The 21,628-nt window shown below is 37.5% G+C and overlaps 1 protein-coding gene across 1 annotated transcript; it reads right to left on the bottom strand.

Annotated features, from left to right (window-relative positions):
- Positions 1-7,571: 7,571 nt before the first annotated feature.
- On the bottom strand, positions 7,572-20,471 carry EQTN (equatorin). Its single transcript, XM_027616090.1, has 8 exons — positions 20,330-20,471; positions 19,992-20,102; positions 16,503-16,589; positions 14,455-14,544; positions 12,818-12,868; positions 11,498-11,560; positions 8,580-8,733; positions 7,572-8,108 (listed from the first exon to the last, which is right to left on the bottom strand). The coding sequence occupies exons 1-8, from the start codon at positions 20,406-20,408 to the stop codon at positions 7,826-7,828; spliced, it is 918 nt and encodes a 305-aa protein (XP_027471891.1). The 5' UTR covers positions 20,409-20,471; the 3' UTR covers positions 7,572-7,825.
- Positions 20,472-21,628: the final 1,157 nt, after the last annotated feature.

Genomic DNA, 21,628 nt, shown 5'->3' with positions numbered 1-21,628 from the left:
AGCATATAATACAAGAAAATTTTCTTGAAATAAGAGAACACATTAATTCTCCTATGAAAATGACACTTAACTTTGTATGCAGGCAAAAATGTGAATAAAACAGCGAAGAGGAAGACCTATCCTACCAAAGGTCCTGGAATTGAAGGAAGGAGTTCTTTAGGTCACCAGGCAAAAGTATCAGTGACGCATAAAGGGAGAAACAGCAGGCTAGCCTCAGACTTTTCTACAGCAACATCCAGTACGAGAGAAAACAACGCCAGAAAGGATGTTCAGCTTGATTAGTAACAAAAGAAATGTCATACAAAACAAGGAAATAAAATTTCACCCAGACTGACAGGTTTTTTTTTTTTTTTAATAACACCCATTTTTGGTGATTTGGAGAACAGGAACCCTGAAACCCCTATAGGACTGTACCTCGTTACAACTCTTCTGGAAGGTAATATGGCAACATACTTTTAAAATGTTAAAACTCTATCTTCCTTTGTCCTGTTATTTCCATTTCTGAGAATTTAAGCAGGAAAAAAAATTTTAAGGGGGAAAAGTGAAAATATTAGCTTCCAAAAATTTTTTCCTAAGAGAAGGGGAAAGAAACTACTTAAGTAGGTACCTATATATCTGACTCCATACTCCGTATCTCCATTCCACAGATAAAGAAAATGAAGCTCAGAGAAATTAAATAACTTGCCCAAGGACATCTAACTATTCTGCAAAGAACCAGAATCCAGGTTCTTATTTGGGACTTGGAAGCACAAACTCTATTTATGCCAAGCAGAAGTCCAAGTAATACAGAGAATACAGTAATACAGAGAATAGAGCCGAGAAATAGGGTTGGTTAAATGGCACTTTTTAACCCAAAAGTGATAAAGGAATACTTCTCACAGCACTGCCTCCTTAACTTCCTTACATGGAATGTCAAAGAACTTCAGCACATACAATGTTACAAGAGGTTTAAAGGACTTTGAAAATCTACAGTTCGTTCCCCTTATTCACAGCACTTGCTGTTCTACGGAGTCCCACTAACAACGAATCGGAAAATACTGAACCATGGCTCCTAGGGCAAACACAGAGTTAGGTTCAAGAGAGTCTCCTGTCCCATTCCAGTCAATAACCTAACCTTGTTTTATGTGTGTTTCTGTTTAAAGACTCTTTACTTAGTATATATTGCTGACTCATGAACATTGAACTCCTGGTCAACAGCACTATAACTCATGCCTACACAGAGCTTATCCAACTCATTGCCATTGTGAGGCACATCACAGGCTTCTCGATCTCAGGAACACTAGACAACCCTATACTTGGGGGCCACTTGAACCAGCAAAATCACCAACAAACACCACAAAAATGCAAAGAACGTGGCACTAAATAGATTGAGAAAAGGACGTACGTTAGCAGTAGGACAGCTGAAACAAGAAGGTGGTATTACCTTGTTCAACCTTAGCTGGGAATGCGCATGTGAGGCAAATTTTTTTTTTTTTTTTTTTGGCCATTATGCTGGCTGACAAAAGACCACATAAACACAAGTCTTGATTTTAAGGTTACAAATTAACTTCAATAGGTGAATTCGCAAATACAGAATCTGGAAATAATGAGGATCGACCATAGCAATTTATAGTTAAAAAGCTATGCATTAACAACATACCTGCTTTTAATGAAAATGTTATATAATGGGGAGAAAATGAAGGATGCAGAAAATGCTTACAAGTAGGAATCAACTTATTGAGTGTCCACTTGTGCCCCCAGGTGGATAACAAGACAGTAAGTAATGGAACATACTTAAAGCTCAAAATGACAAGGCATGCACTTTATAAAATAATGTGCCCCACAAGGGAGGAACTAAATAACTCACATCAAACTTGGCAATGTGTGCAATTCTCTTTTTTGGTCCAGAAATGTTTTGATAATACAACACCTCAAATTCCATTTGCTTTCCTGAAGCCTAGTGGGAAAAAGATAAGAATTATCCAATTTCAGCAGAATAAAGGCAAATCTAGCATTTTTCCTGAAAAGCCACAGGAATTCAAGCTACAAATACGGGGCAACTTATTAAGAAATAATTCACAAAAAAATAATTTGAATCACTTGACATGCATAAACTACTATAGAAGACTTCTCTAAGTTGGGAAATCAACTATAAATTGCTGTTTGTACTACTATGGCCTCTGGAATCTGTGAAGTCTACAAAACACTATATCCAGCCAATTATCAAGGTTTTTCCCTTGTCATTCCAATATATTACTGATCACAAGTATTAGAATATATATCATATAAATGTTATATAATTAATATTTCTAGAGTTCAGAATAGAGTATGTATTTAAGGGAAACTCCTTTAAATTTAGGAAAAGGATTAAAAAAAAAACTGACCTGTTTAGTAGTCTCTCTACAAGCTTTACTTTCTGTGAACTCAGTGAAAATTCGAAGACATTCCTTCATAGTGTCATCTGAATCAGAGGGAGTGTCCTCTTCAGTATGCTCCTTATCAAAAATCAAATTCAACTAATTTGCTGTCTTCAAAAGTAGTGAACTCCTGACTATTGTCTTGTCTTTTCAGCACTTTGTCTTCTGCACACTCATCTGAGTAAGAGATTTGGGGCTGGGTTGAATACCAACATTCATTTTCCTCATTTTGAGCAACATAAATTGTTTTTACGTATTTTTTGCTCCGTGGATAACTCTCATTACAAATTCTGTTCTGTATTTCTTTGTCACTGAGAGGTGCACAAGGTATGCTTTCTTCTGAAACACGGACATAGTTTTTCTCACCACCAAAGCTTCCCGTCTTAGAAATGTGGTTTTTAACACCATACAAGTTTACGTTACTTTTAATATCTAGTGAGCCTTGCATGAGCCATTTTGGTGGTTCTAATTTGTTACCATCATCTATTTGTGTGGTTAGTTGGGTTTTCTCTAGTTTTTCCACTTCTGTGCCACTAATTTGAAGATTTCTCTCCTCTGAGGACATTATATGTAACCTTTTGTCCATATTCTGATATTTGAAACCTCTCAAAGGTTTAGACTTTTTAGAAATAGGCATGACTGGAGGTACATCCATTACAAGGTCATCTTCATCAGATTCTTGGAAGATTTATCGTAATTCTTATTGGTGAAACATAAGGTCTTTGGCTCTCCTGGGACTTGTGGCAATTTTCCCCCACAGATTTTTTCAAGTGGCAGAGGTGCTGTCTATCATTCTCATCCTGCCTGGCTTTCGATGTGCCAAGCAGCCCTGCAGAATAATTGAGCAAGGGATCATATTCAAGATCTGTTGCTGGACATTTGTGGTCCAGCACATACTTTCTAGGCTGACTCTCTTTGTTCTTTGATGGTTCATTCCACTTTTCCTTTGGAAGAAGGCTATTATATTCAAGAAAATCTTGCCTCAAATTTGTGTCACTCGAGGCAGTGTGGCTTCGTGGTAGTTCTTCAAGCGTTAAAGTAAACTTGGAGAGCCTCTTTTGCTTTTCTTCAACCTCAGTCTTGACAGATTCAATTTCTTTGTTGAGCCTCTCCAGTTCTTCCATAGTTGTGCCTAGTTTTGTCAATGGAAGATGAGTTCTATCTTTAAAAATCACCTCAGGTGAAATGCAGACTCCAGAATATCCTGGACAGGTAGTTTACTATCAATAGGACATTAACTCCTCCAAACCCAGCCATTAGCACACAAGTGGTTCTTAGAATGAGAAGTCAAGGACTAGCTCTCTGTAAGTTTTTCAAATGTCAAGCCCATCTCCATGACTGATTAAATAACATCCGTGCCTCATTACTAGAGTGATCATATATCAGTGGGGCAGGCCAGGTTTACACAAAATTATTAAACTGTGTCAAATGTGATACAGTTTGGATATACCCCATTCACCTTATTATTTACCACCCAGTGACAATTTGAAGAGTTCAAATAGCTGAATGCGACTTACACAGAACTGCACATAGTTTCATACACCAATACATCTTGGTTACAAGAAAAAGTTAATTAAAGCACCAGTCTCTCCTAAATTCAATGGGCCTCAAAATTCTCATTGAGGTCCCTGGTAATTTACCGATTGCCTCAAACATAAAACACCCCCTCCCCAACATACATTATAAAAGAAATCTTAAAAAAAAAAAATTCAGTCAATAGAACAAAACTCCAGAGCAGTTTTGGATTCACGCTCCTGAGGAAAAACCAGGACAGTAACAAGAGAGAAGCCTTGCAGTAATGACTGTTCACAGCACCTGGCCGCTCCTTCCTGACTTTTAACTAAAGAAATCACAAGTTTCTTCCCTCTTTTCAAGATACACTTTCCTCTGTCATTTATGGGATAATTTACACACCTCTCTCTTAAGAGATTTCAGATTTCAGATGGGTCCCAATTTTTGAAACTCTGAATTTATTTTAGATAAGCCCCATGTTTTGGTAACACACACATGCTTCTTCTTAACACAATGAGCACTGTCTTGGCTCAACAGCCTTTCGTTTTCTATTAAGAAATTAACTCTGCTGAAATCTAAAACAATGTGTTACAGAAGTGTGTGGCATTTGAGTGGAGGAGGGAGGGAGAAGGCAAAAGGCAAGCACAAGAATGAGAATTATCCTAGGATCCAAACAAACGCCTGGATCAAATTTCCCTTTAAATACACTTGGGCAGGCGACTAACCTCTGGATAACCAGCCAGAATTGCATTTTAGCATAAGCTGGGTTTTATTTGGTTGCCTTGATTCCGGAAAGGCTGTTTAGGCACTGCTTTGGTGGCGCTATTGAAAAAAAATAGGGAGATTATACTTTCTCTCCATGTCACCAGTTAAAAAAAACCTTTTTTCTCATCAGAAGCTACATTTAGGGAGCTGATTTTGAAGTTTGAAGGCACACGTTAACAATCTTCGCTCAGGTTAGAAGTGACTGAGAGGAGTTCCTCTGGATTGTAAATACTTTCTGCTCCAAAGGCGGTGCTACCCTATCTCCTTTCACCAGAGCATACAAAACCCCTATAGTAACTCCACAATGGGGATGGGTGGCAAGGAGGGAGGAGAAGACCACACAAGTCCATCTCACAGCCAGCAAACCTGTGCACGCCTTTCTAGGATCCCGCGCTCCAAGAGCTGGCATCTGCCAGCTCACAGCAAGGAGACCGCTTGCTCAGCGCCCGGCTCGCCGATCCTCTGACCACGTGACTTTGGCCCCGCCCCGCGCGCAGCTGCGGGCGGAGCCACTCACGTAGAGGGGGGCGGGTGCGCACAGCGCTTGGTTACTGTGGCGGAGGTGCTCCCTTCTCCCGACCCCGGGAAGAGAGGTTCTTAAGACAGCCAGCCCACTCCATCTTCCCAAACATTACTGCCCCACCTCCCCCAGGTTCCGGGAATCTTGCGACCACCCAAAAGGCCTGAGAAAAACGCTCCCAGTTAGAACCCCCATAGCACCCTTTCTGTTTGGCAGATCTCAGGACATACTTACCACGGGAGAAAGCATAAAGGTTGGCACTTAAGGCTCCTGATCCTGGGGGTGTGATGGGGGGAGATTTAGTCTTGGGGACTCTGGGACAACTTGGTTCCTCAACCACCCCCCCCCACCATAACTTGACTGCACGTTACATGGTATCTGCCAGCTATCTCCACTGATGAGAAGACAATTTCTAAAAATATGGTTAACATCTCTTTGGGCCAGTTTAGCCATAGTAATGCTATAGTGATTAACTTTCTCACTCTATAATACTTTTTTAAGTACTGGAGAGAAGTTGGGTGATTGAAATGTGACTTACACCTATTTCTGATCAAGGAAATTCTCGACACCTCTCAAGGGTGGGTGGAGAAAACAGGTGGGAATGGTTGGTAGTCAATCCCTCCTCAAGCCCACCTGACGTTCTTTCCACGAGCTCTTTCTCACCCGTGGATTCAACAAGGCTCCTCCGCACCTCGAGTACTCCCAAGCAGCTGCAACCACCTGCCTCACTCCGTTCCCACCGCTTGTCCTGGTGTCTGAACTGGCAAAACAAACGCTGGCACAGACCCCCGGTGCCGTCAAAAGGGCACGGAAAATGGCAAAAGTAACCCGCAGAGGGTAGCATGGGCCACTGCTCAAGATCACCCCCACTGGCTCAGGAACTCTGCCCACTACCAGCTAGATCTGAGGTGAGCTGCCGGGCCACTTCTTTTCCCTCAAGGGTCAGTCTTATATAGTCCATAGCTACTCAAAGGCGGAGCTTCCGAGCTTTTGCAACCAATGGTGAGACTGGGGCTGGAGTCAGGGCGGAAATCAGAGACGGAGCAAATGACTCTGAGAATGGTTGGTAGGGGACCTGGCAGGTGAGTGTAGAGAGTCCGTCTGTCCTCCGTGGGGAAGGTTTATAGAGACCTAAGCTAGAAGTAGGGAAAGCAATTTCCCAAGAGCTAAAAGGACCCTTAAGGAATCTCCTGCCCTATGTGAGGCCTACCTTGCTCCTGACAACCTCCTTTGACTTTTGTTATATTTGACTAGTAACCTTCATGGATCACAGAGAGAACCTTGCTTTGGAAGCACATCTTAGCTTTGCCCCTCTCCAGCAGGTGATCTTAGGCAGAGTATCTGATTTACCTGATTTTTCATTTCTTGATCTGTGAAAGAAACGTGCCTTTCAGTGTGATGTGATGTACCAAACCGCCTAGCATAAAGTAGGTGAGGATTTACGAAGGCGATAAAACCTATGTTCTCTACCCCCACCCCCAGCTCCACACATATCCACAAACGATCTGACGCATATTCCCAAAATCCTTCCAGTTGAAACTAATTCCTCAAAGGGAAACAATATTCATATTCCATTGGTCTTTGAAACTGAAATACTCCTGGGATGGATGGCCTCATAAGTGACTGATAACTCGATGACTTTTAAACAAGAATGCTAGGAATCTTGTAGGGATCTGAAAGGGCACCTGCACCCCAGTGTTTATAGCAGTAATGTCCACAATAGCCAAATGATGGCAAGAGCTCAGATGTCTATTGACAGATGAATAAAGAAGATGTATGTACACACACACAATGGAATATTACTTAGCCATCAAAAAAAATGAAATCTTATCACTTGCAAGGGTATTATGCTAAGCAAATACATCAAAGACAATTATATGATTTCATTCATATGTGGAATTAAAAAAACAAAACATGGAATCATAGGGGAAGGGAGAGAAAAATAAAATAAGACAAAATCAGAGAGGGAGACAAACCATAAGAGACTTAACTATAGGAAACAAACAGGGTTGCTGAAGGGATGGTGGGTGGAGGGATGGGGAAGTGGGTGATGGGCATTAAGGAGGGCATGTGATGTAATGAGCCCTGGGTATTATGTGCAACTGATGAAGCACTGAACTGTACCTCTATGATACACTATATGTTAATTAATTGAATATAAGTAAAATACAAATTTAAAAAGTAAAAATTAAAAGAAAAGAATGCTAGGAGTCTCTAGTACTAATTTAGTTTCATTTCTTCATAGGGCATAACTATTTCGCCAGTAAAACACAAAGAAGTGTGTTCTTTTTGCTTTGGTGAGGGGGTGTAGGTAGTGGTGATTACCCTGAAAGTCCCCAAAATGCCCTCCCATAAGATAGATATCTAAATGTCCTCATTTTAATGTTAACCGGCCTACAGTGAATAATTTTCATAAGTCACTGTCCAGGATTATTTTTACTGGATGAGTTTTCCACACCTTAAATTATTTTCTTGTATTTTTTCCATGATAGAATTTTTATGGCTGAGATAATTTTATTGAATATGTCCTCCTTTTCAGGCACCAGAAAATTTAAGTTTCTCAGCAGTTTCCAAATCATGACCTTAATGGAGTCACAAAGAAACTTCTTTTCTGACAAAAACTTAAAGTCATCTATTCATCAGTGGGTGTTTCTTCGCTTGGTTCCTCACTCTGAATTAAATCTGACTCCTCATTCCCACCTGTATCATCTGAGGCTATGGAAACAATGTCCGTCATTCTAGATTTTGACTGTGTGTCTGTTTTTCTCACTTCTGAAGAAGTGGTGCCCCAAAACGTGCTGCTCTCAGCACTCTTAGAAAAAGATGTGTCTGATATGCCTTCTGATGGATGAAAATAAGACAGAGTCGCCAGCTCTGGGTTGACGGTGTATTCAGTCTGATGTCTACTTTTATAACTGAAAAAGAAAACATGTATCAAGAATTGTTTTTAATTACATACATTTGCAGCTCAACTCAATTTAGAAAAGCATCACAAAAATTAAAATAACATATTAATTCTGTCCAATTACTTGGTACAACACCATATAAATAAATGAAAAATGTTAGACCCTAAGCAGATGTGCTGTTTAGAACAGAGTTCATAGCCCTTTTGATCCAAGGCTAGCAAAAAAGAATGCATACCTAGATTCTCTATATCCTTTCCAATTGATGAGTGTTACTTTTATCTCTAGATGACTATTTAATATGCTGGGGAAAAATTCTCCCTGAGAGACAGCCCCATGCTCCTTTCTGAATAGGAGAAATGGAGCCCAGCGCGAGATCTTAAAGATTTGGGAGCCACACTGCCTAAACAATCTACCAAAGAAAGGAGGGGGAGAGCTTCACATCATGCATTTTCCAAAGACTCCGGAGGTTTGCGGACTTACTTAAGTGTCTTCACTTTGTACAGCATGGCACTACAGACTGCCAAGAGGATAACAAAAAGGAAGAGGGTCATCAACGAGATGCCCAGCATTAATTTTAACTTGATTTCCTGTAGCTTGATCAGGGTGTCTTCATTTGTAGCATTCAAATCAGAGTCTGAGAAGAAACAAAGAAAATGCAATGGAAAAGAGTAACTGTTTCCAGCATGTTTTCCTGGATGAGTAAAGAGAGCTAAGCAATGAAGAGAAGCCTTCAGCATCCAGGGTATTCACTGTGCACCCTCATTTGTCTCATGCAATGCAAGGAAGACTATAGGCTACTCCCTGGGACTAAGTACTCTCTGCTTGTTTTGTTGAACTACCACAATAGTCCTGGAGGAGCTGTTCTTAGCTCCATTTCACAGGATCACAGAAGTTTATAAATTCGCCCATGGCACATAGCGAGGAAGTGGCAAAATCTGGTTTCAAAATCAGGTTACCAGATGCTCAAATGTGTCTACAGCAATCTTCCTGCCTGACTAATAAAGACCATTTCAAGACTCTGAAGAGATGACTATTAAAAATGTGACGAACTTACATACCAGGGCCTCATCTTTCAGAAGAGAAAGATACCCTTTTACTGTTGGGACCTGCATTGATTTTTCTCTGATGCTAAAAGGATGGTGTACCAGATGATTTCTCCATGAAGTTTAAGAACTGCATCTGTTATTTTATTACTGAGATCACCCTAGTGTATTTGATGTTAAAAAAGAAATGAGAATCTACTTCTTTCTAAAGTTAGATAATAAAAATCATGTCCAGATCCAGAGATGTCGAAGGTCTTTTTACTAAATCTATTAATGAAAATACATCTTTACTGCCACATTTTACATTTTCCTGAATTTCTTTCTGGCTTAATAGACATTTACTTAATGGTGACTTGAAATGACCATGTTCATATTTCTCTCTTCCCCCAACTTTCTCCCACCCAAAAGTTCCAAAGGTTTTCATTATTTTCTAGGTCATGGTGTTTTGGTGATAAGCAGTGGCGAGCTCACATATGTGTATTCCCTGATTCTGTAATTGTCAAAGTGCGATCTTAGACCATGAAGAGTGAAATGTATACAGCTATCAGTGACTGTTATCTTGACTTTGAGGCAGATTCTCTGGGGAATAATCAAACAAATTATGTTAAGAGGGTCTGTGCTCCTGAATTGCTCTGCTACTCCTTAAAAGGATTTTTGTAAAGAGATGTGCTTATAGTACATTTTGTTTTTCAAGGTGATGGTCAAAACTAGAGAAGGGTTTGGAATTCCCCACCACTAGAAATCATGAGAAAGCTAATTACAAGCTAGGACAGGTTTCTAAGCCTCAGTTCCCTCCCTCATCTGTAAAATGGAGATAATCCCAACTTCATGGAGTTGCTGTAAGGACTGACATAATAATGTATATAAAGGACCTGGCATGTAATATGTGCTCCATACATGATAAAAAATTAATCATGTTCAATTTAATTACTTGGAAAGACAAAATACTTCTAAAGTAACACAGTATTAGTCATTCCTATATATAATTTTTCTAAACAAAGACTCACTCGATTTTCTTAAAACCCTGCAAGGCAAATGGCTATATTTGTCAAATAATCCAATGCAGAACAGAGATGTCAGGCCTTAGATGTATCACCAGATGCTATTTTTTTTTTCCCAATAGTTTATTTTTAGGACAGAGGTTTGGGGTAAATTAATATATTGCCTTGTTGTGAAATTTTCTGTTGAAATCAGGAGTTCTTTTACTCATATAAATATAACTAATCCATGAATGAAAATTGTAATAAAACCTGCATTCAGCAGCAGGAATTCTCTCATTCATTGCTGGTGGGAATACAAAATGGTATAGCTACTTTAGAAGTCAGTTTGGTAATTTCTTACAAAGCTAAACATAGTTTTACCACACAATCCAGCAATCACAATTCTTGATATTTACCCAGAAGAGTTGAAAACTTATGTCCATACAAAGACCTACACATGAATATTTATAGCAGCTTTATTCATTATTGCCAAAAATTGGAAGTAATCAAGATGTCCTTCAGTAGGTAAATGGATAAATCGGTATATCCACACAAGGAAATGTTATTCAGTGATAAAAAGAAATGAGCCATCAAGCCACAAAAATACATGGAGGAATCTTAAATGCATAGCAAAAGAAGCCAGGGTGAAAGTCTACATACTTTATATTTCCAACTATATAACATTCTTTAAAAGACGAAACTATCATGATGGTGGAAAGATCAGTGGTTGCCAGGGATTAGGGACAAAGGGGTGGATAGGTGGAGCACAGGGGATTTTTAGGGCAGTGAAATTACTCTATGATTGTGATGGTGGACACATGACATTATGTATTTGTCAAAACACACAGACCTGTGCAACACAAGGAGTGGACCCTAATGTAAACTATGGACTTTAGTTAATACTAACATATGGATACTGGCTCCTACATTGTAAAACCCGTACCAAACCAACGCAAGATGAGAATGATAGGAGAAACTGAGTTGGGGAGATATAGGAGAACTCTCTGTACTTTCTGCTCATTTTTTTCTGTAAGCCTAAAACTGCTCTGAAAATAGAGTCTATCAATTAAAAACTGCGTTATAGATACGATTCACTTGCCTACTCCTGTTTGGTTTATCTGTTTTAGGTATAGAAGTCACAAAACCAGAAAATGAAAACATCCCTCTGCATATGTGGCAACTGGAGAATAATGTTTAGGGACAATCGCTTTTTAAAACAGCAAATGTCCTCTCTGAAATGACGTTAGCCACCACGCTACCCTTTTACATACATTCCACATTACTAGGGAAAACAGTATCGTCACGCTGTGAAGTCACACATTGAAATGTGTGCCAGCACTTATGCATCCATTTAACTGAAGTATTTTGTTCTTACTTGGAATTGGGCGAAATAATTGATCTTTTTCTTCAATCTCCTCAGCTGTTGTTGCATTTAAAGCTGTTAAGACAATAAATTGGGGTTATGGTAAACAAAATTCACTTACAAAAATTACTGTGTGTGTGTCTTTAATATAGAGAGTTTATTCTCATTATTCATGACAGTTATGCTCCGTAAAGTCACCTCGCAGGAACACTGACTTCGTGAATACTGAATTGTTGCTCCTGGGGGAAATGCAAGCTTAGGTTCTTGAGAACCTCTGGTCACAATGTTTTCATCAACCAATCAATACATAACTTGCTTGATGTGTGTTTCTATTTAAAGATACTTTATTTAATGTATATTGCTGCTTCATTAACATTGAATTCATGATTAATGGCATTATCGCTCAAGCCTAAACAAAGTTTATCTGACACATATTTTTCTCCATAAGGTATATCACTGCCTTCTCGTTCTCAGGAACACTAACCAGCACCTTAATACTACACTCGGGGGCCATTTTAATTAGCAAAATCACTGACTGAAAGCACAAAAATGCAAAACACATAGCACTAAATAGATAACAAAAAGGACGCTAATTACAGTCTAAGAGCTGCAGAAGAAAGGCAGAGTGTTGCCTCGTTCTACCTCCACTCGAACATGAGTGTCAGGCAATTAAAATTTTTTGCTGCTCTGTGCATCTCTGCAAATGACCATGAAAGTGATTTGGGAGGTTACAAATATATTTTAAATGTAGGTAAATTCAGAAATACAAACCCTGCAAATAATGGGAATCAACTGGACATGGTATATATTTTGTGTTTACAAGCGTGCATATATGTGTGCTACATGAATTACATTTATACATGTGTGCATCTACATATACATTTATGTGCATATATAAGACATGCACATTACATCTACACATGTATGCTTATATGTTTACGATATATGCATTACTTTATACATGCATATATTTTGATATATACTTTGCATTTATTCACGTATCTCCATGTGCTTACATGCATACTGCTCCAAACACAAAAAGGGACTACATTGAGTAAGAGCCTTATTTAAAATTTTTAATCATAAATAAATTGAATGACAAGATTGCAACATTTATAGGAGAGTAAACTTTCGGGGGAGAGAACAGGAAAGTGTGCAACACAATCAGTTTTGTGGGTTTGTTTTGCATTTGCTATTACACGTGATAATGGCAGCAGAATGTTGATTTATTAATTCTTAATATTAGAAGTATTTATACTGATCTTGGCTTTCTTACATAAGACTTTAGAAAACCAAAACATTTTCCCAGCTACCTAACTACTATGAGTTTACCTTTAGCTAACATTGTCCAAAATGCAGGCTCATTTGGACCCTTGGTTGGTTCTGTTTAAAAAACAAAATAGAACAGGATAACTAAGTAAGGTAAGTTCACTTTAGTAAATTTGTGATAGAGCATTTATTCACTTGTTAGTTTAGTCATATAACAGTTATACCTTGAGCTTCTACCATGTGCCAGACGCTGTGGTTGGCATTAAAGTTCAGAAATGAAGAAGACGCAGCCCTTATGCTGACGGAACACACTCTCAGTTTGGGAGGCAGACAAGAATCACTATTAATTATGATGCAGGATAACGGAGGGGAGGGCGGCAGGGGCAATAGAAACGCACAAGTGGTATGCACAGAGAGCCCTAACTCTAGTTGCAAAGGCCAGAAACCCTTCGAAAGGGAGATGATGCTCCAGTATAGGCTTAGAGGACTAGAAATTGCTTGCCAGGCAAACAAGGCAAGAGTGAAATCATTCCACTGAGTCATGAGCAGATTTGGTGAGTTCTGAGAACCTCAGGTAGACTGGAGTGAAGATAATGGATGGAGAATGTGACCAGAAATGAAACTTGAACATTTCTCAATGGTCAGATTATTTCAGATTTAAATGCCTGGTTAAGAAATTGGAACATAAAAAAAATACATAAATAAATTTAAAAAAAGAAATTAGAACATGACCCAAGCCTAGCAGTAAATTACTAGATATTTTAGAAAGGAATACCACCAGCATGTTGAGATCTCTATTTTTAAATATATCAAAAAAAGTGACTAAGATTTTTATTTGTTTTAGCAGTGTTAAAGATGCAAACTAATTCACAGTAACCATATGAGAAACATACTTGGATGCTTCATGTAATGACAGGTCCATTGTCTTCAATTAGACCACTCATTCAAGGCCTTAGAGGAGAGCCATCCTGGGTTGTTATGGTTATACAAATATTTTAGAAGGAACAATATTCTTTGCAGGAAAGTAAAATGATGATTTTGATTTTGAAACCTGTCATTACAAACCCCCAGTTATTTTAAATTAAAATTGAGTCACTAAAAATTGACTCTAATTAGAGATAAATTTATTCCTCAAGCAGATAGAAATTTTTACATTATTATTTAAAAATAATATTAAAATGTATTAAAATACACTTATATATCTCATATAAATATAAATGTAATACATTTTATTAAAATAAATTTTATTTTAAAAAGAGCTCACGGGGCGCCTGGGTGGCTCAGTTGGTTAAGCAACTGCCTTCGGCTTGGGTCATGATCCTGGAGTCCCGGGGTCGAGTCCCACATCGGGCTCCCTGCTCAGCAGGGAGTCTGCTTCTCCCTCTGACCCTCTTCCCTCTCATGCTCTCTATCTCTCATTCTCTCTCTCTCAAATAAATAAATAAAATCTTTAAAAAAATAAAAATAAAAAATAAAAATAAATAAAAATAAAAAGAGCTCACATCCTATCCCCATCAGATAAATCTAAAAATTGACTCAGATTTTCACTGTTTAAAAGATTTTAGAGTGACTTCAAATTGTAGCTGTATAAATTCTTTAAGCATGCTATTACTTTATGAAACACCCAGAGTAGTGAAACATAAATTAAATCATATAGTGATATGCTGCAAGTATGACTACAGTTCAGAAATTTTTAATACTTTGATTTTTTTTCCCATAGGGTTCTGTAGAATTTTCTTCACTACTGCTTTTTCCAGTATGAGATATAGTTGTTTCATTGATGAGTTTATCTGCAAAAAGGGATAACAGATTATCAGCATATAGAAAGATTGAGAGCATCTGTGATTAGGCATTTTTTAAGCTAAAAAATGGAACAAAGAAAAAGAAAAAAAGAGAAAGATGTTGACATTTTCCTGAGATATTATAAAGGAAGGGAAAGAAGAAGGCATTGAAGAATGAAGTTTTGGGATAATGGGTTGCCTGAGAGGGGATTAATACCCCTATAATTTGTAAAAGAGAGGAAAGCTGGGATGGGGGTGTTGGGGGTGGTTGTGGTGGTGGTTGTAAGCTTTCTTTAGAGGTAAAAGAGATGTATTGGATGAGAACACTGGCTTCAGATGTTTCCCTGAACAGGACTTGAAGTGATCCTATCAGCCCCGGATAGCTTGGCTGCCAGTCAGGGTTAGAACACAGAAGAGGAAGGCACATCAGTATCCTTGTAAGTCGGAAACATTTGCGTGTTAACTAGTCAAAACAGAGTTTTGGGTACAATGATTTGGGGCTACAAATCAAGGGTTTTCAGGCCTGATTTAGTATATATCTCAGTCTATAATGTGTCCATCTTCTGGAGGAACGTCAGTAAGAGTGTATTTGGAGTGTGACTGGGGGACATTTTCCACACACACCACCCCCCCTTGTTGGCCATTTCAGTTAATTTTGTTTAATATGGGAGTCAATGAAGTTCCGCACGAAGTACAGGCAATCTCTCTATAGAAGAAGTTCTACAGAGAGGCAGAATGGATTCAGACTGAGCCTACCAACAGCACCATGACAGGTGCCTTGTTGGCAAGAAAGCTATGGAAAAGAGCCTGTTACCAGAGTTGACATGATTCAGGCAGGACTCCAACAAAATTGGTAAGTAATCCTTCAACCCTGCTATGCATCCCTCATACTTGGAGAAAAGTGTGTGGATTTTCCCATCACAGTTCTGGGGACTAAAAGAATTGTTAGTCAAAATTATTCTGGAGAATTCCACCTCCTTGAGGGGCTTGCTCCTCTAGAACGTCCCTACCATGTTAGTATATCTCCTTCTGCCAGAGCCTGCATTTAAAAGGGCAACAATTTCTTATCCCAATCCAGCTTTCTTTGACAATACTTTGAGGACCTGAATTTTGGGAATAGAAATTAGGGTTTTAGAATTTCTTCCATTGGTCCTATGGTCCTCAATAATCCATCTCCTAAGGGAATTTGAGTTCCTCAGTCTGTTGGAGACCTGGCTCTCTGTCTCTTGTCCCAAACAACTCAAGATGATGTTTGCTGTGTACAAGCAAAATTCCCATGAGTGATTCGTTTAATGAACATATGCCCTTGAAATGTCCCTCACTTCTGTCCCAAGGTTTAGAATTACTCAAAATGTTCCATTATTGTCAAATAACTTTATTAATAATTAGGTATTACTGAGTCTGGCTTTTCCCAATATTGAAGCTGCTAGAGCCAGAAACATTCTCTCTTCCCTGTTTACTTGTATCCTCTTTTCTTTGTCTTCTGTTTTATGCTCATGGGTTTCACAGAGATGAGCTGTTGATATTTCGTGGTGAAAGATATGGATATGTCCTTCAGAGAATTTTAATGGCCTCTGAAGTCACATGATGGCAACAGTTTTACCTAGCAAATTAACTACACTTGGTAGAAAGATGCAAAAAGGAAATAAGAACATTTGAAGTTGAAGGTATAAGTAGAAAGGAATAAAAATGTGGGTTTAAGAAAGACGTACAATTTCCTAGAACCCTAAATCTACTCATTATTTTTCTTTCCATGAAAACCAAAAATATGAGGCTAAGGTATGTAAGAACCTCCTTGACTTCTGACTTTATCAGTGCAAGGGACATGGAGTCTCCTTATTTAGGAACTAAGATTCCCTGACCCTTGCTCCACTAAGACATTTTTCCTATGTGATACTTTCTATTGCTGTTTGGGAATCTTGCTTTAACGGCTTTTCATATTTGCAATGGTCACTTTCAGTACTTACAGTTTCTTAGAGCAAATTGCAAATCAGTTGTTGCTTTCACAGATATTTCAGACTGGCTGCCATTTGCATTTTGCGTTGTGAACACATCTAGAAATACAAGATCAAATGTTTTCAGCAACTAAGTTACTTCTTGTTCCTTTAAATTTTTCCTCACCTGATTTTTTTTTCTTAAAACATAAGCACTGACTAATTCCGAGAAAAGAACAATAAAGATTTTGAGACATTCTTCAGCTATAAATTAAGGAAATGGGGCAAGGTTTAAAAATAAAATTCATGGGGCACCTGGGTGGCTCAGTCAGTTAAGCTTGCCTTTGGCTCAAGTCATGATCCCAGGGTCCTGGGATGAAGCCCCACATTGGGCTCCCTGCTCAGCAGGGAGCCTGCTTTTCCCTCTCCCTCTGCTGCTCCCCCTGCTTGTGCTCTCTCTCTCTCTCAAATAAATAAATAAAATCTTAAAAAAATAATAAATAAATAAAGTAAAAATAAAATTCATGGAGAAAAAGCCAAATTGGTATCCTTATGCTAAATAACATTCCGAGGGTGCCTGGGTGGCTCAGTTGTTACGCATCTGCCTTCAGCTCAGGTCATGATCCCAGGGTCCTGGGAAGGAGCCCCACAGGCTCCCTGCTCAGCGGGAAGCCTGCTTCTCCCGCTCTCACTCCCCCTGCTTGTGTTCTTGCTCTCACTGTGTCTCTCTCGGTCAAATAAATAATAAATAAATAAATAAATAAATAAATAAATAACATTCCAAGAAGAAATTATTGAGGGTTAGTTGTAATTCAAAACTAATGGATATATCCACCCAACCAGAGTCAAAGTAAATTGGATCAAGATGGCACACTGACATATTGACATATGAATATATACATGTCTACTCTTTCCAAAATCTCGTGAAATGACAGAAAATTTTATACATACATGACTGCATATGTGTGTTTAATACATACATATATATTCAATCATCTTCCCATGCAGGCACGTGCACACACACACAGTGTCATTAATGTATCATGTTTTTTGAGGAATTTCTGAACTAGATCTATGGGGAAATATAACAAAAGGAAACCAAAGCCCAACATGCATGTTATGAGTTACAAAACTATAAAAATTAAAACACTTTGGTATTTTTACAAGGAAGAACAGATCAAAGAAACAATAAAAAGGTTGCAACTGACACAATTTCAAATGAGAATTTAGATTATATTAAATGGGTTTCACATGAGTAGGGAATTGGTGTTAGACATTTGGCGAACCTCCTTGAAAAATATAAAGTTTTGTGCCTAATTTATTTCATATGTAAAGATAACGATATAAGATCTAAGAGTTAAAAATAAAAATATGAAATTATTTTAAAAAATAGGAAAACAATTTAATTTGAATTTAAATTGAATAAGAACTATCTAACCAAAATATAAAGTGCAGAAATTATTAAAAAATCAATCAACAATTGATTTTAGAAAATTACAATTTTTCTCTGTGATTAAGATACCAAAACATTTATTTTTTAATTTTTAATTTTTTTCCAAAACAGGTTTAAAAGTAAGCAACAGTCTGGGAAAAAAATACTTGTTAACTTTTAACCAACTGAGCCACCCAGGCGCCCCACTTGTTAACTTTTACTATAGGAAAAAGATTAATATACTAAACATAGAAAGAGCTCCTACAAATAAATGAAAATACACCCTGATAGAAAAAGGGGCTATGGATAGGAATAGGCAAATCACAGAAGTAGAAATAAAAATACCCAATAAATATAGAGAAAAATACTCACCTTCATAAGTAATCAGAATGCAAATGAAAACATTAATGGAAATTTCTCACTTATATTCACAAAATATGATTAACAATATTCATTGTAGGTGAGATTGTGGGGCATTCTTAGAGGATGTAAATTGGTAGATACTTTTGGGAGGGCAATTTGCTGGTATCAATATTTTTGAAGATTTACTTTTTATTAAGCAATGCCCATTACCTGATATCTATCCAAAGAGAGATACACCCAACTGTATATGAAAAGAATGTAAAAGGGAAAAACTGCACATCATCTAATTCTTTAAAAAATAGTGGATAAATTATGGGACATGATTTATGGAATACTATGTATCCACTAAAAATAATGAGGCAGATGTGAAAAGAGCTCCGGAGTTGTTAAATGAGAAAAGTAAGTCATAACACAATTTCTTAGGAAGATCCCACTTATGTTTTGTATATATTGTGTGTGTAAGAAAGATTTTTTTCTTTAATCAAAGTAGTCATCAGGCTCTTGGTTTATTTACCCTCTGGATATTTTAAAACAGAGGTACATCCTGAAAGGGAAATGACTGCACCATTTGCACACCATAGGCAGAAGGCTGGTGGTGATAGTGGTGATAGATTAGGTAACACTCCTGACCCTGGCTTTGGTAGTATGAAATCTGGCAATTGACCTAAGAATCAGGTGTTTCTTTTCACCTACAAAGGAAGGACATTGATTCACCAAAGAGAAAAGAGAAATACAACTTATGCATTATTATTATCAAAGTACTTGAGTGTATATATATCTTGATTGTATTCCTATTTTTCCTTTGATGAATGTTAATAAGGATCCCAAGATAACTAGATTTAATCTTAATTTGCTTTTATTTTAACAAGAGTTTCTTACGAGTGGTGGGCCTTATAAGGACACAGAAAGAAAGCCCATATGAGTAATGATGAATAAACTAAAGTGTGATGGACCCTTCAAACATCTTAAAGTCATCTTGTTAATGGGTTGCGTTTCGTGTCCCGCCCCCAAGAAAAGACATGTTTAAGTCGTAATCCCCAGAATCTCAGAATGCACCCTAGTTTCGAAATAGGGTCATTGAAGATATAATTAGTCAAGATGGAGTCACACTGGAGTATGGTGGGCTCCTAATCGGATATGAATGGTGTCCTTATAAGAAGAGGGAGATGGACACAGAGGCACAGCAGGAATGCCATGTGAGGATGGAGACAGAGACTAGAATTGTGCTACCAGCCAAGGAATGCCTGGCGCTACAAGAGGCTGGAGGAAGCAAGGAATGATCCTCCCTAGAGGCTTTGTAGAGAGCATGGCATGATCAAAACTTTGATTTTGGATTTCTGACTTCCAGAACTGTGAAAGAATAGATTTCTGTTGCTTTGAGCCACTAAGTTTGTGGTACTTTGTTTCTACAGCCCTAGGAAACTGATACCCGCCTCCAAATAAATTTTGGTTAACTCACCATAGAATTAGATCAATTGCAAATCACCATAATGCCATGATGAACTCTGTTATTTATAGGAAATTACCAAAAGAACCTTGTTAAAACGTCATAGCATCTCATGAAAAAAAGCTGTAGAAAATAAGAATTTCATTTAACACACTGAAACATTTATAAGATACATGAGAATTTAAGAAGTAGGAAATAAATTATAGAGTTTTTTAAATGTTAAATCAAACCAGTATAACCAGCTTTTGTATATGTGCTACTATGAACTTTAAAGACTTACATTGTTTTATATCTTTATAAGAATTGCCATTTTTCTCATTAGTAGGGGTATTCTCCTTAATTTCCGGTTCCTGTTTATATTCTTTTGGAGAGCCAGACAGCCACATCTTATCTGCAAAGTTAATAAGAAATATGTTGAGTTCTTTTACTACTTTCTTTTTTTTCAATTGCATTTTTCTACAAAGGATTTGAGGCAGAGATTTAAAATGTAAATTATGCCGTATTTCCAATAATAAACTTTGTATCATTCTATAGAAAACTGTCACATACCAGTTTTCTAGGAAAATGGGTCATCTTTCTTATCTGCTCTTTCTGTAAAACCTTTAAATGTTTACTCACCACCACTACGATAGGAAGTTGTATTGGGGTACTGTAAGGAAAAAACCCCAGATACAAAAATAAACAATATAAAATTCATAGGGAAAATGATTAATTTATCCAGTAATCTTCTGCTCCTCTTCAGAGTTTCCTTTCTGTTGCCCAGCTGATCCTGTAACTAGCTAGGACATTATGATGTCACTGCCAAATGGAGGTCAGAATGCTGGGGATGAATTTCCAAAAGTTTTGTGACTCAATCTGACATCTATTTTATCTTTGATACTATGACGGTTTTTAAAAATTAACCATTATAAGATTTTCTTTGAAAATTAGGAAATATATTTTCATGAAATAATGTGAATTAATTAGTCATCAGATTTTAAAGAACCACTGATATTGTTGATAGCAAAATGAGAAGTTTTTTGTTTTCAAAGCATTACAATATTGTATGTTCTTTTGAGTAACTGCAAGAAAGCATCTGTTAAAAACTAATCAGAGATACCTAGATTCAAATGCCCTTCAAGTTCTGGTTCATGAGCTATCTTAACTATATAATCCCTTAAGAAAAGTGTTTTGAAACTCATCTTTTCCCTGCTGATGAGTGATGTTGAGCATCTTGTGTCTGTTAGCTATTTGTATGTCTTCTTTGAGAAAAATGTCTATTCATCTCTTCTGTCCATTTCTTAAATGGATTATTTATTTTTTGGGTGCTGAGTTTGATAAGTTCTTTATAGATTTTAGATACTAATCCCTTATCAGATAGGTCATTTGCAAATATCTTCTTCTAATCCATAGGTTGCCTTTTAGTTTTGTTGATTATTTCCTCTGCTGTGCAGAAGCTTTTTATTTTGATGAAGTCTCAATAGTTAATTTTTCTTTTGTTTTCCTTGCGTCAGGAGACATATCCAGTAAAAGGTTGCTATGGCCAAGGTCAAAGAGGTTACTGCCTGTGTTCTTCTCTAGGATTTTGATGGTTTCCTGTCTTACATTTGGTCTTTAATACATTTTGAATCTATTTTTGTGTATGGTATAAGAAAGTGGTCCAGTTTCACTCTTTTGCTGCCCAGTTTTCCCAACACTGCTTGATTGAAGAGACTGTCTTTTTTCCATTAGATAGTCTTTCCTGCTTTGTCAAAGATTAATTGACCATACAGTTATGGGCTCATTTCTGGGTTTCCTATTCTGTTCCACTGATCTATGTGTCTGTTTTTGTGCCAGTACCATACTGTCTTAATCACTACAGCTTTGTAATATAGCTTGAAGTCCGAAATTGTGATGCCTTCAGCTTTGCTTTTCTTTTTCAACGTTACTTTGTTTTTT

The sequence above is a fragment of the Zalophus californianus genome, chromosome 13, assembly GCF_009762305.2.
Source record: "Zalophus californianus isolate mZalCal1 chromosome 13, mZalCal1.pri.v2, whole genome shotgun sequence".
NCBI classification, from domain to species: domain Eukaryota; kingdom Metazoa; phylum Chordata; class Mammalia; order Carnivora; family Otariidae; genus Zalophus; species Zalophus californianus.
The sequence above is the reverse complement of the archived record's forward strand: the minus strand, read 5'-3'. Positions and strand labels throughout refer to the sequence as shown.

Excerpts from the sequence above, each read along its gene's own strand:
- EQTN (XM_027616090.1), bottom strand. The coding sequence starts at position 20,408 with ATGAATTTTATATTGTTTATTTTTGTATCTGGGGTTTTTTCCTTACAG. Across the intron at positions 16,590-19,991 it reads TTATAAAGATATAAAACAAT|ATGTGTTCACAACGCAAAAT; the intron begins GTAAGTCTTTAA and ends TTGTATTTCTAG. Across the intron at positions 8,734-11,497 it reads ATTATTTCGCCCAATTCCAA|ACTCTGATTTGAATGCTACA; the intron begins GTAAGAACAAAA and ends GTTTCTTCTCAG.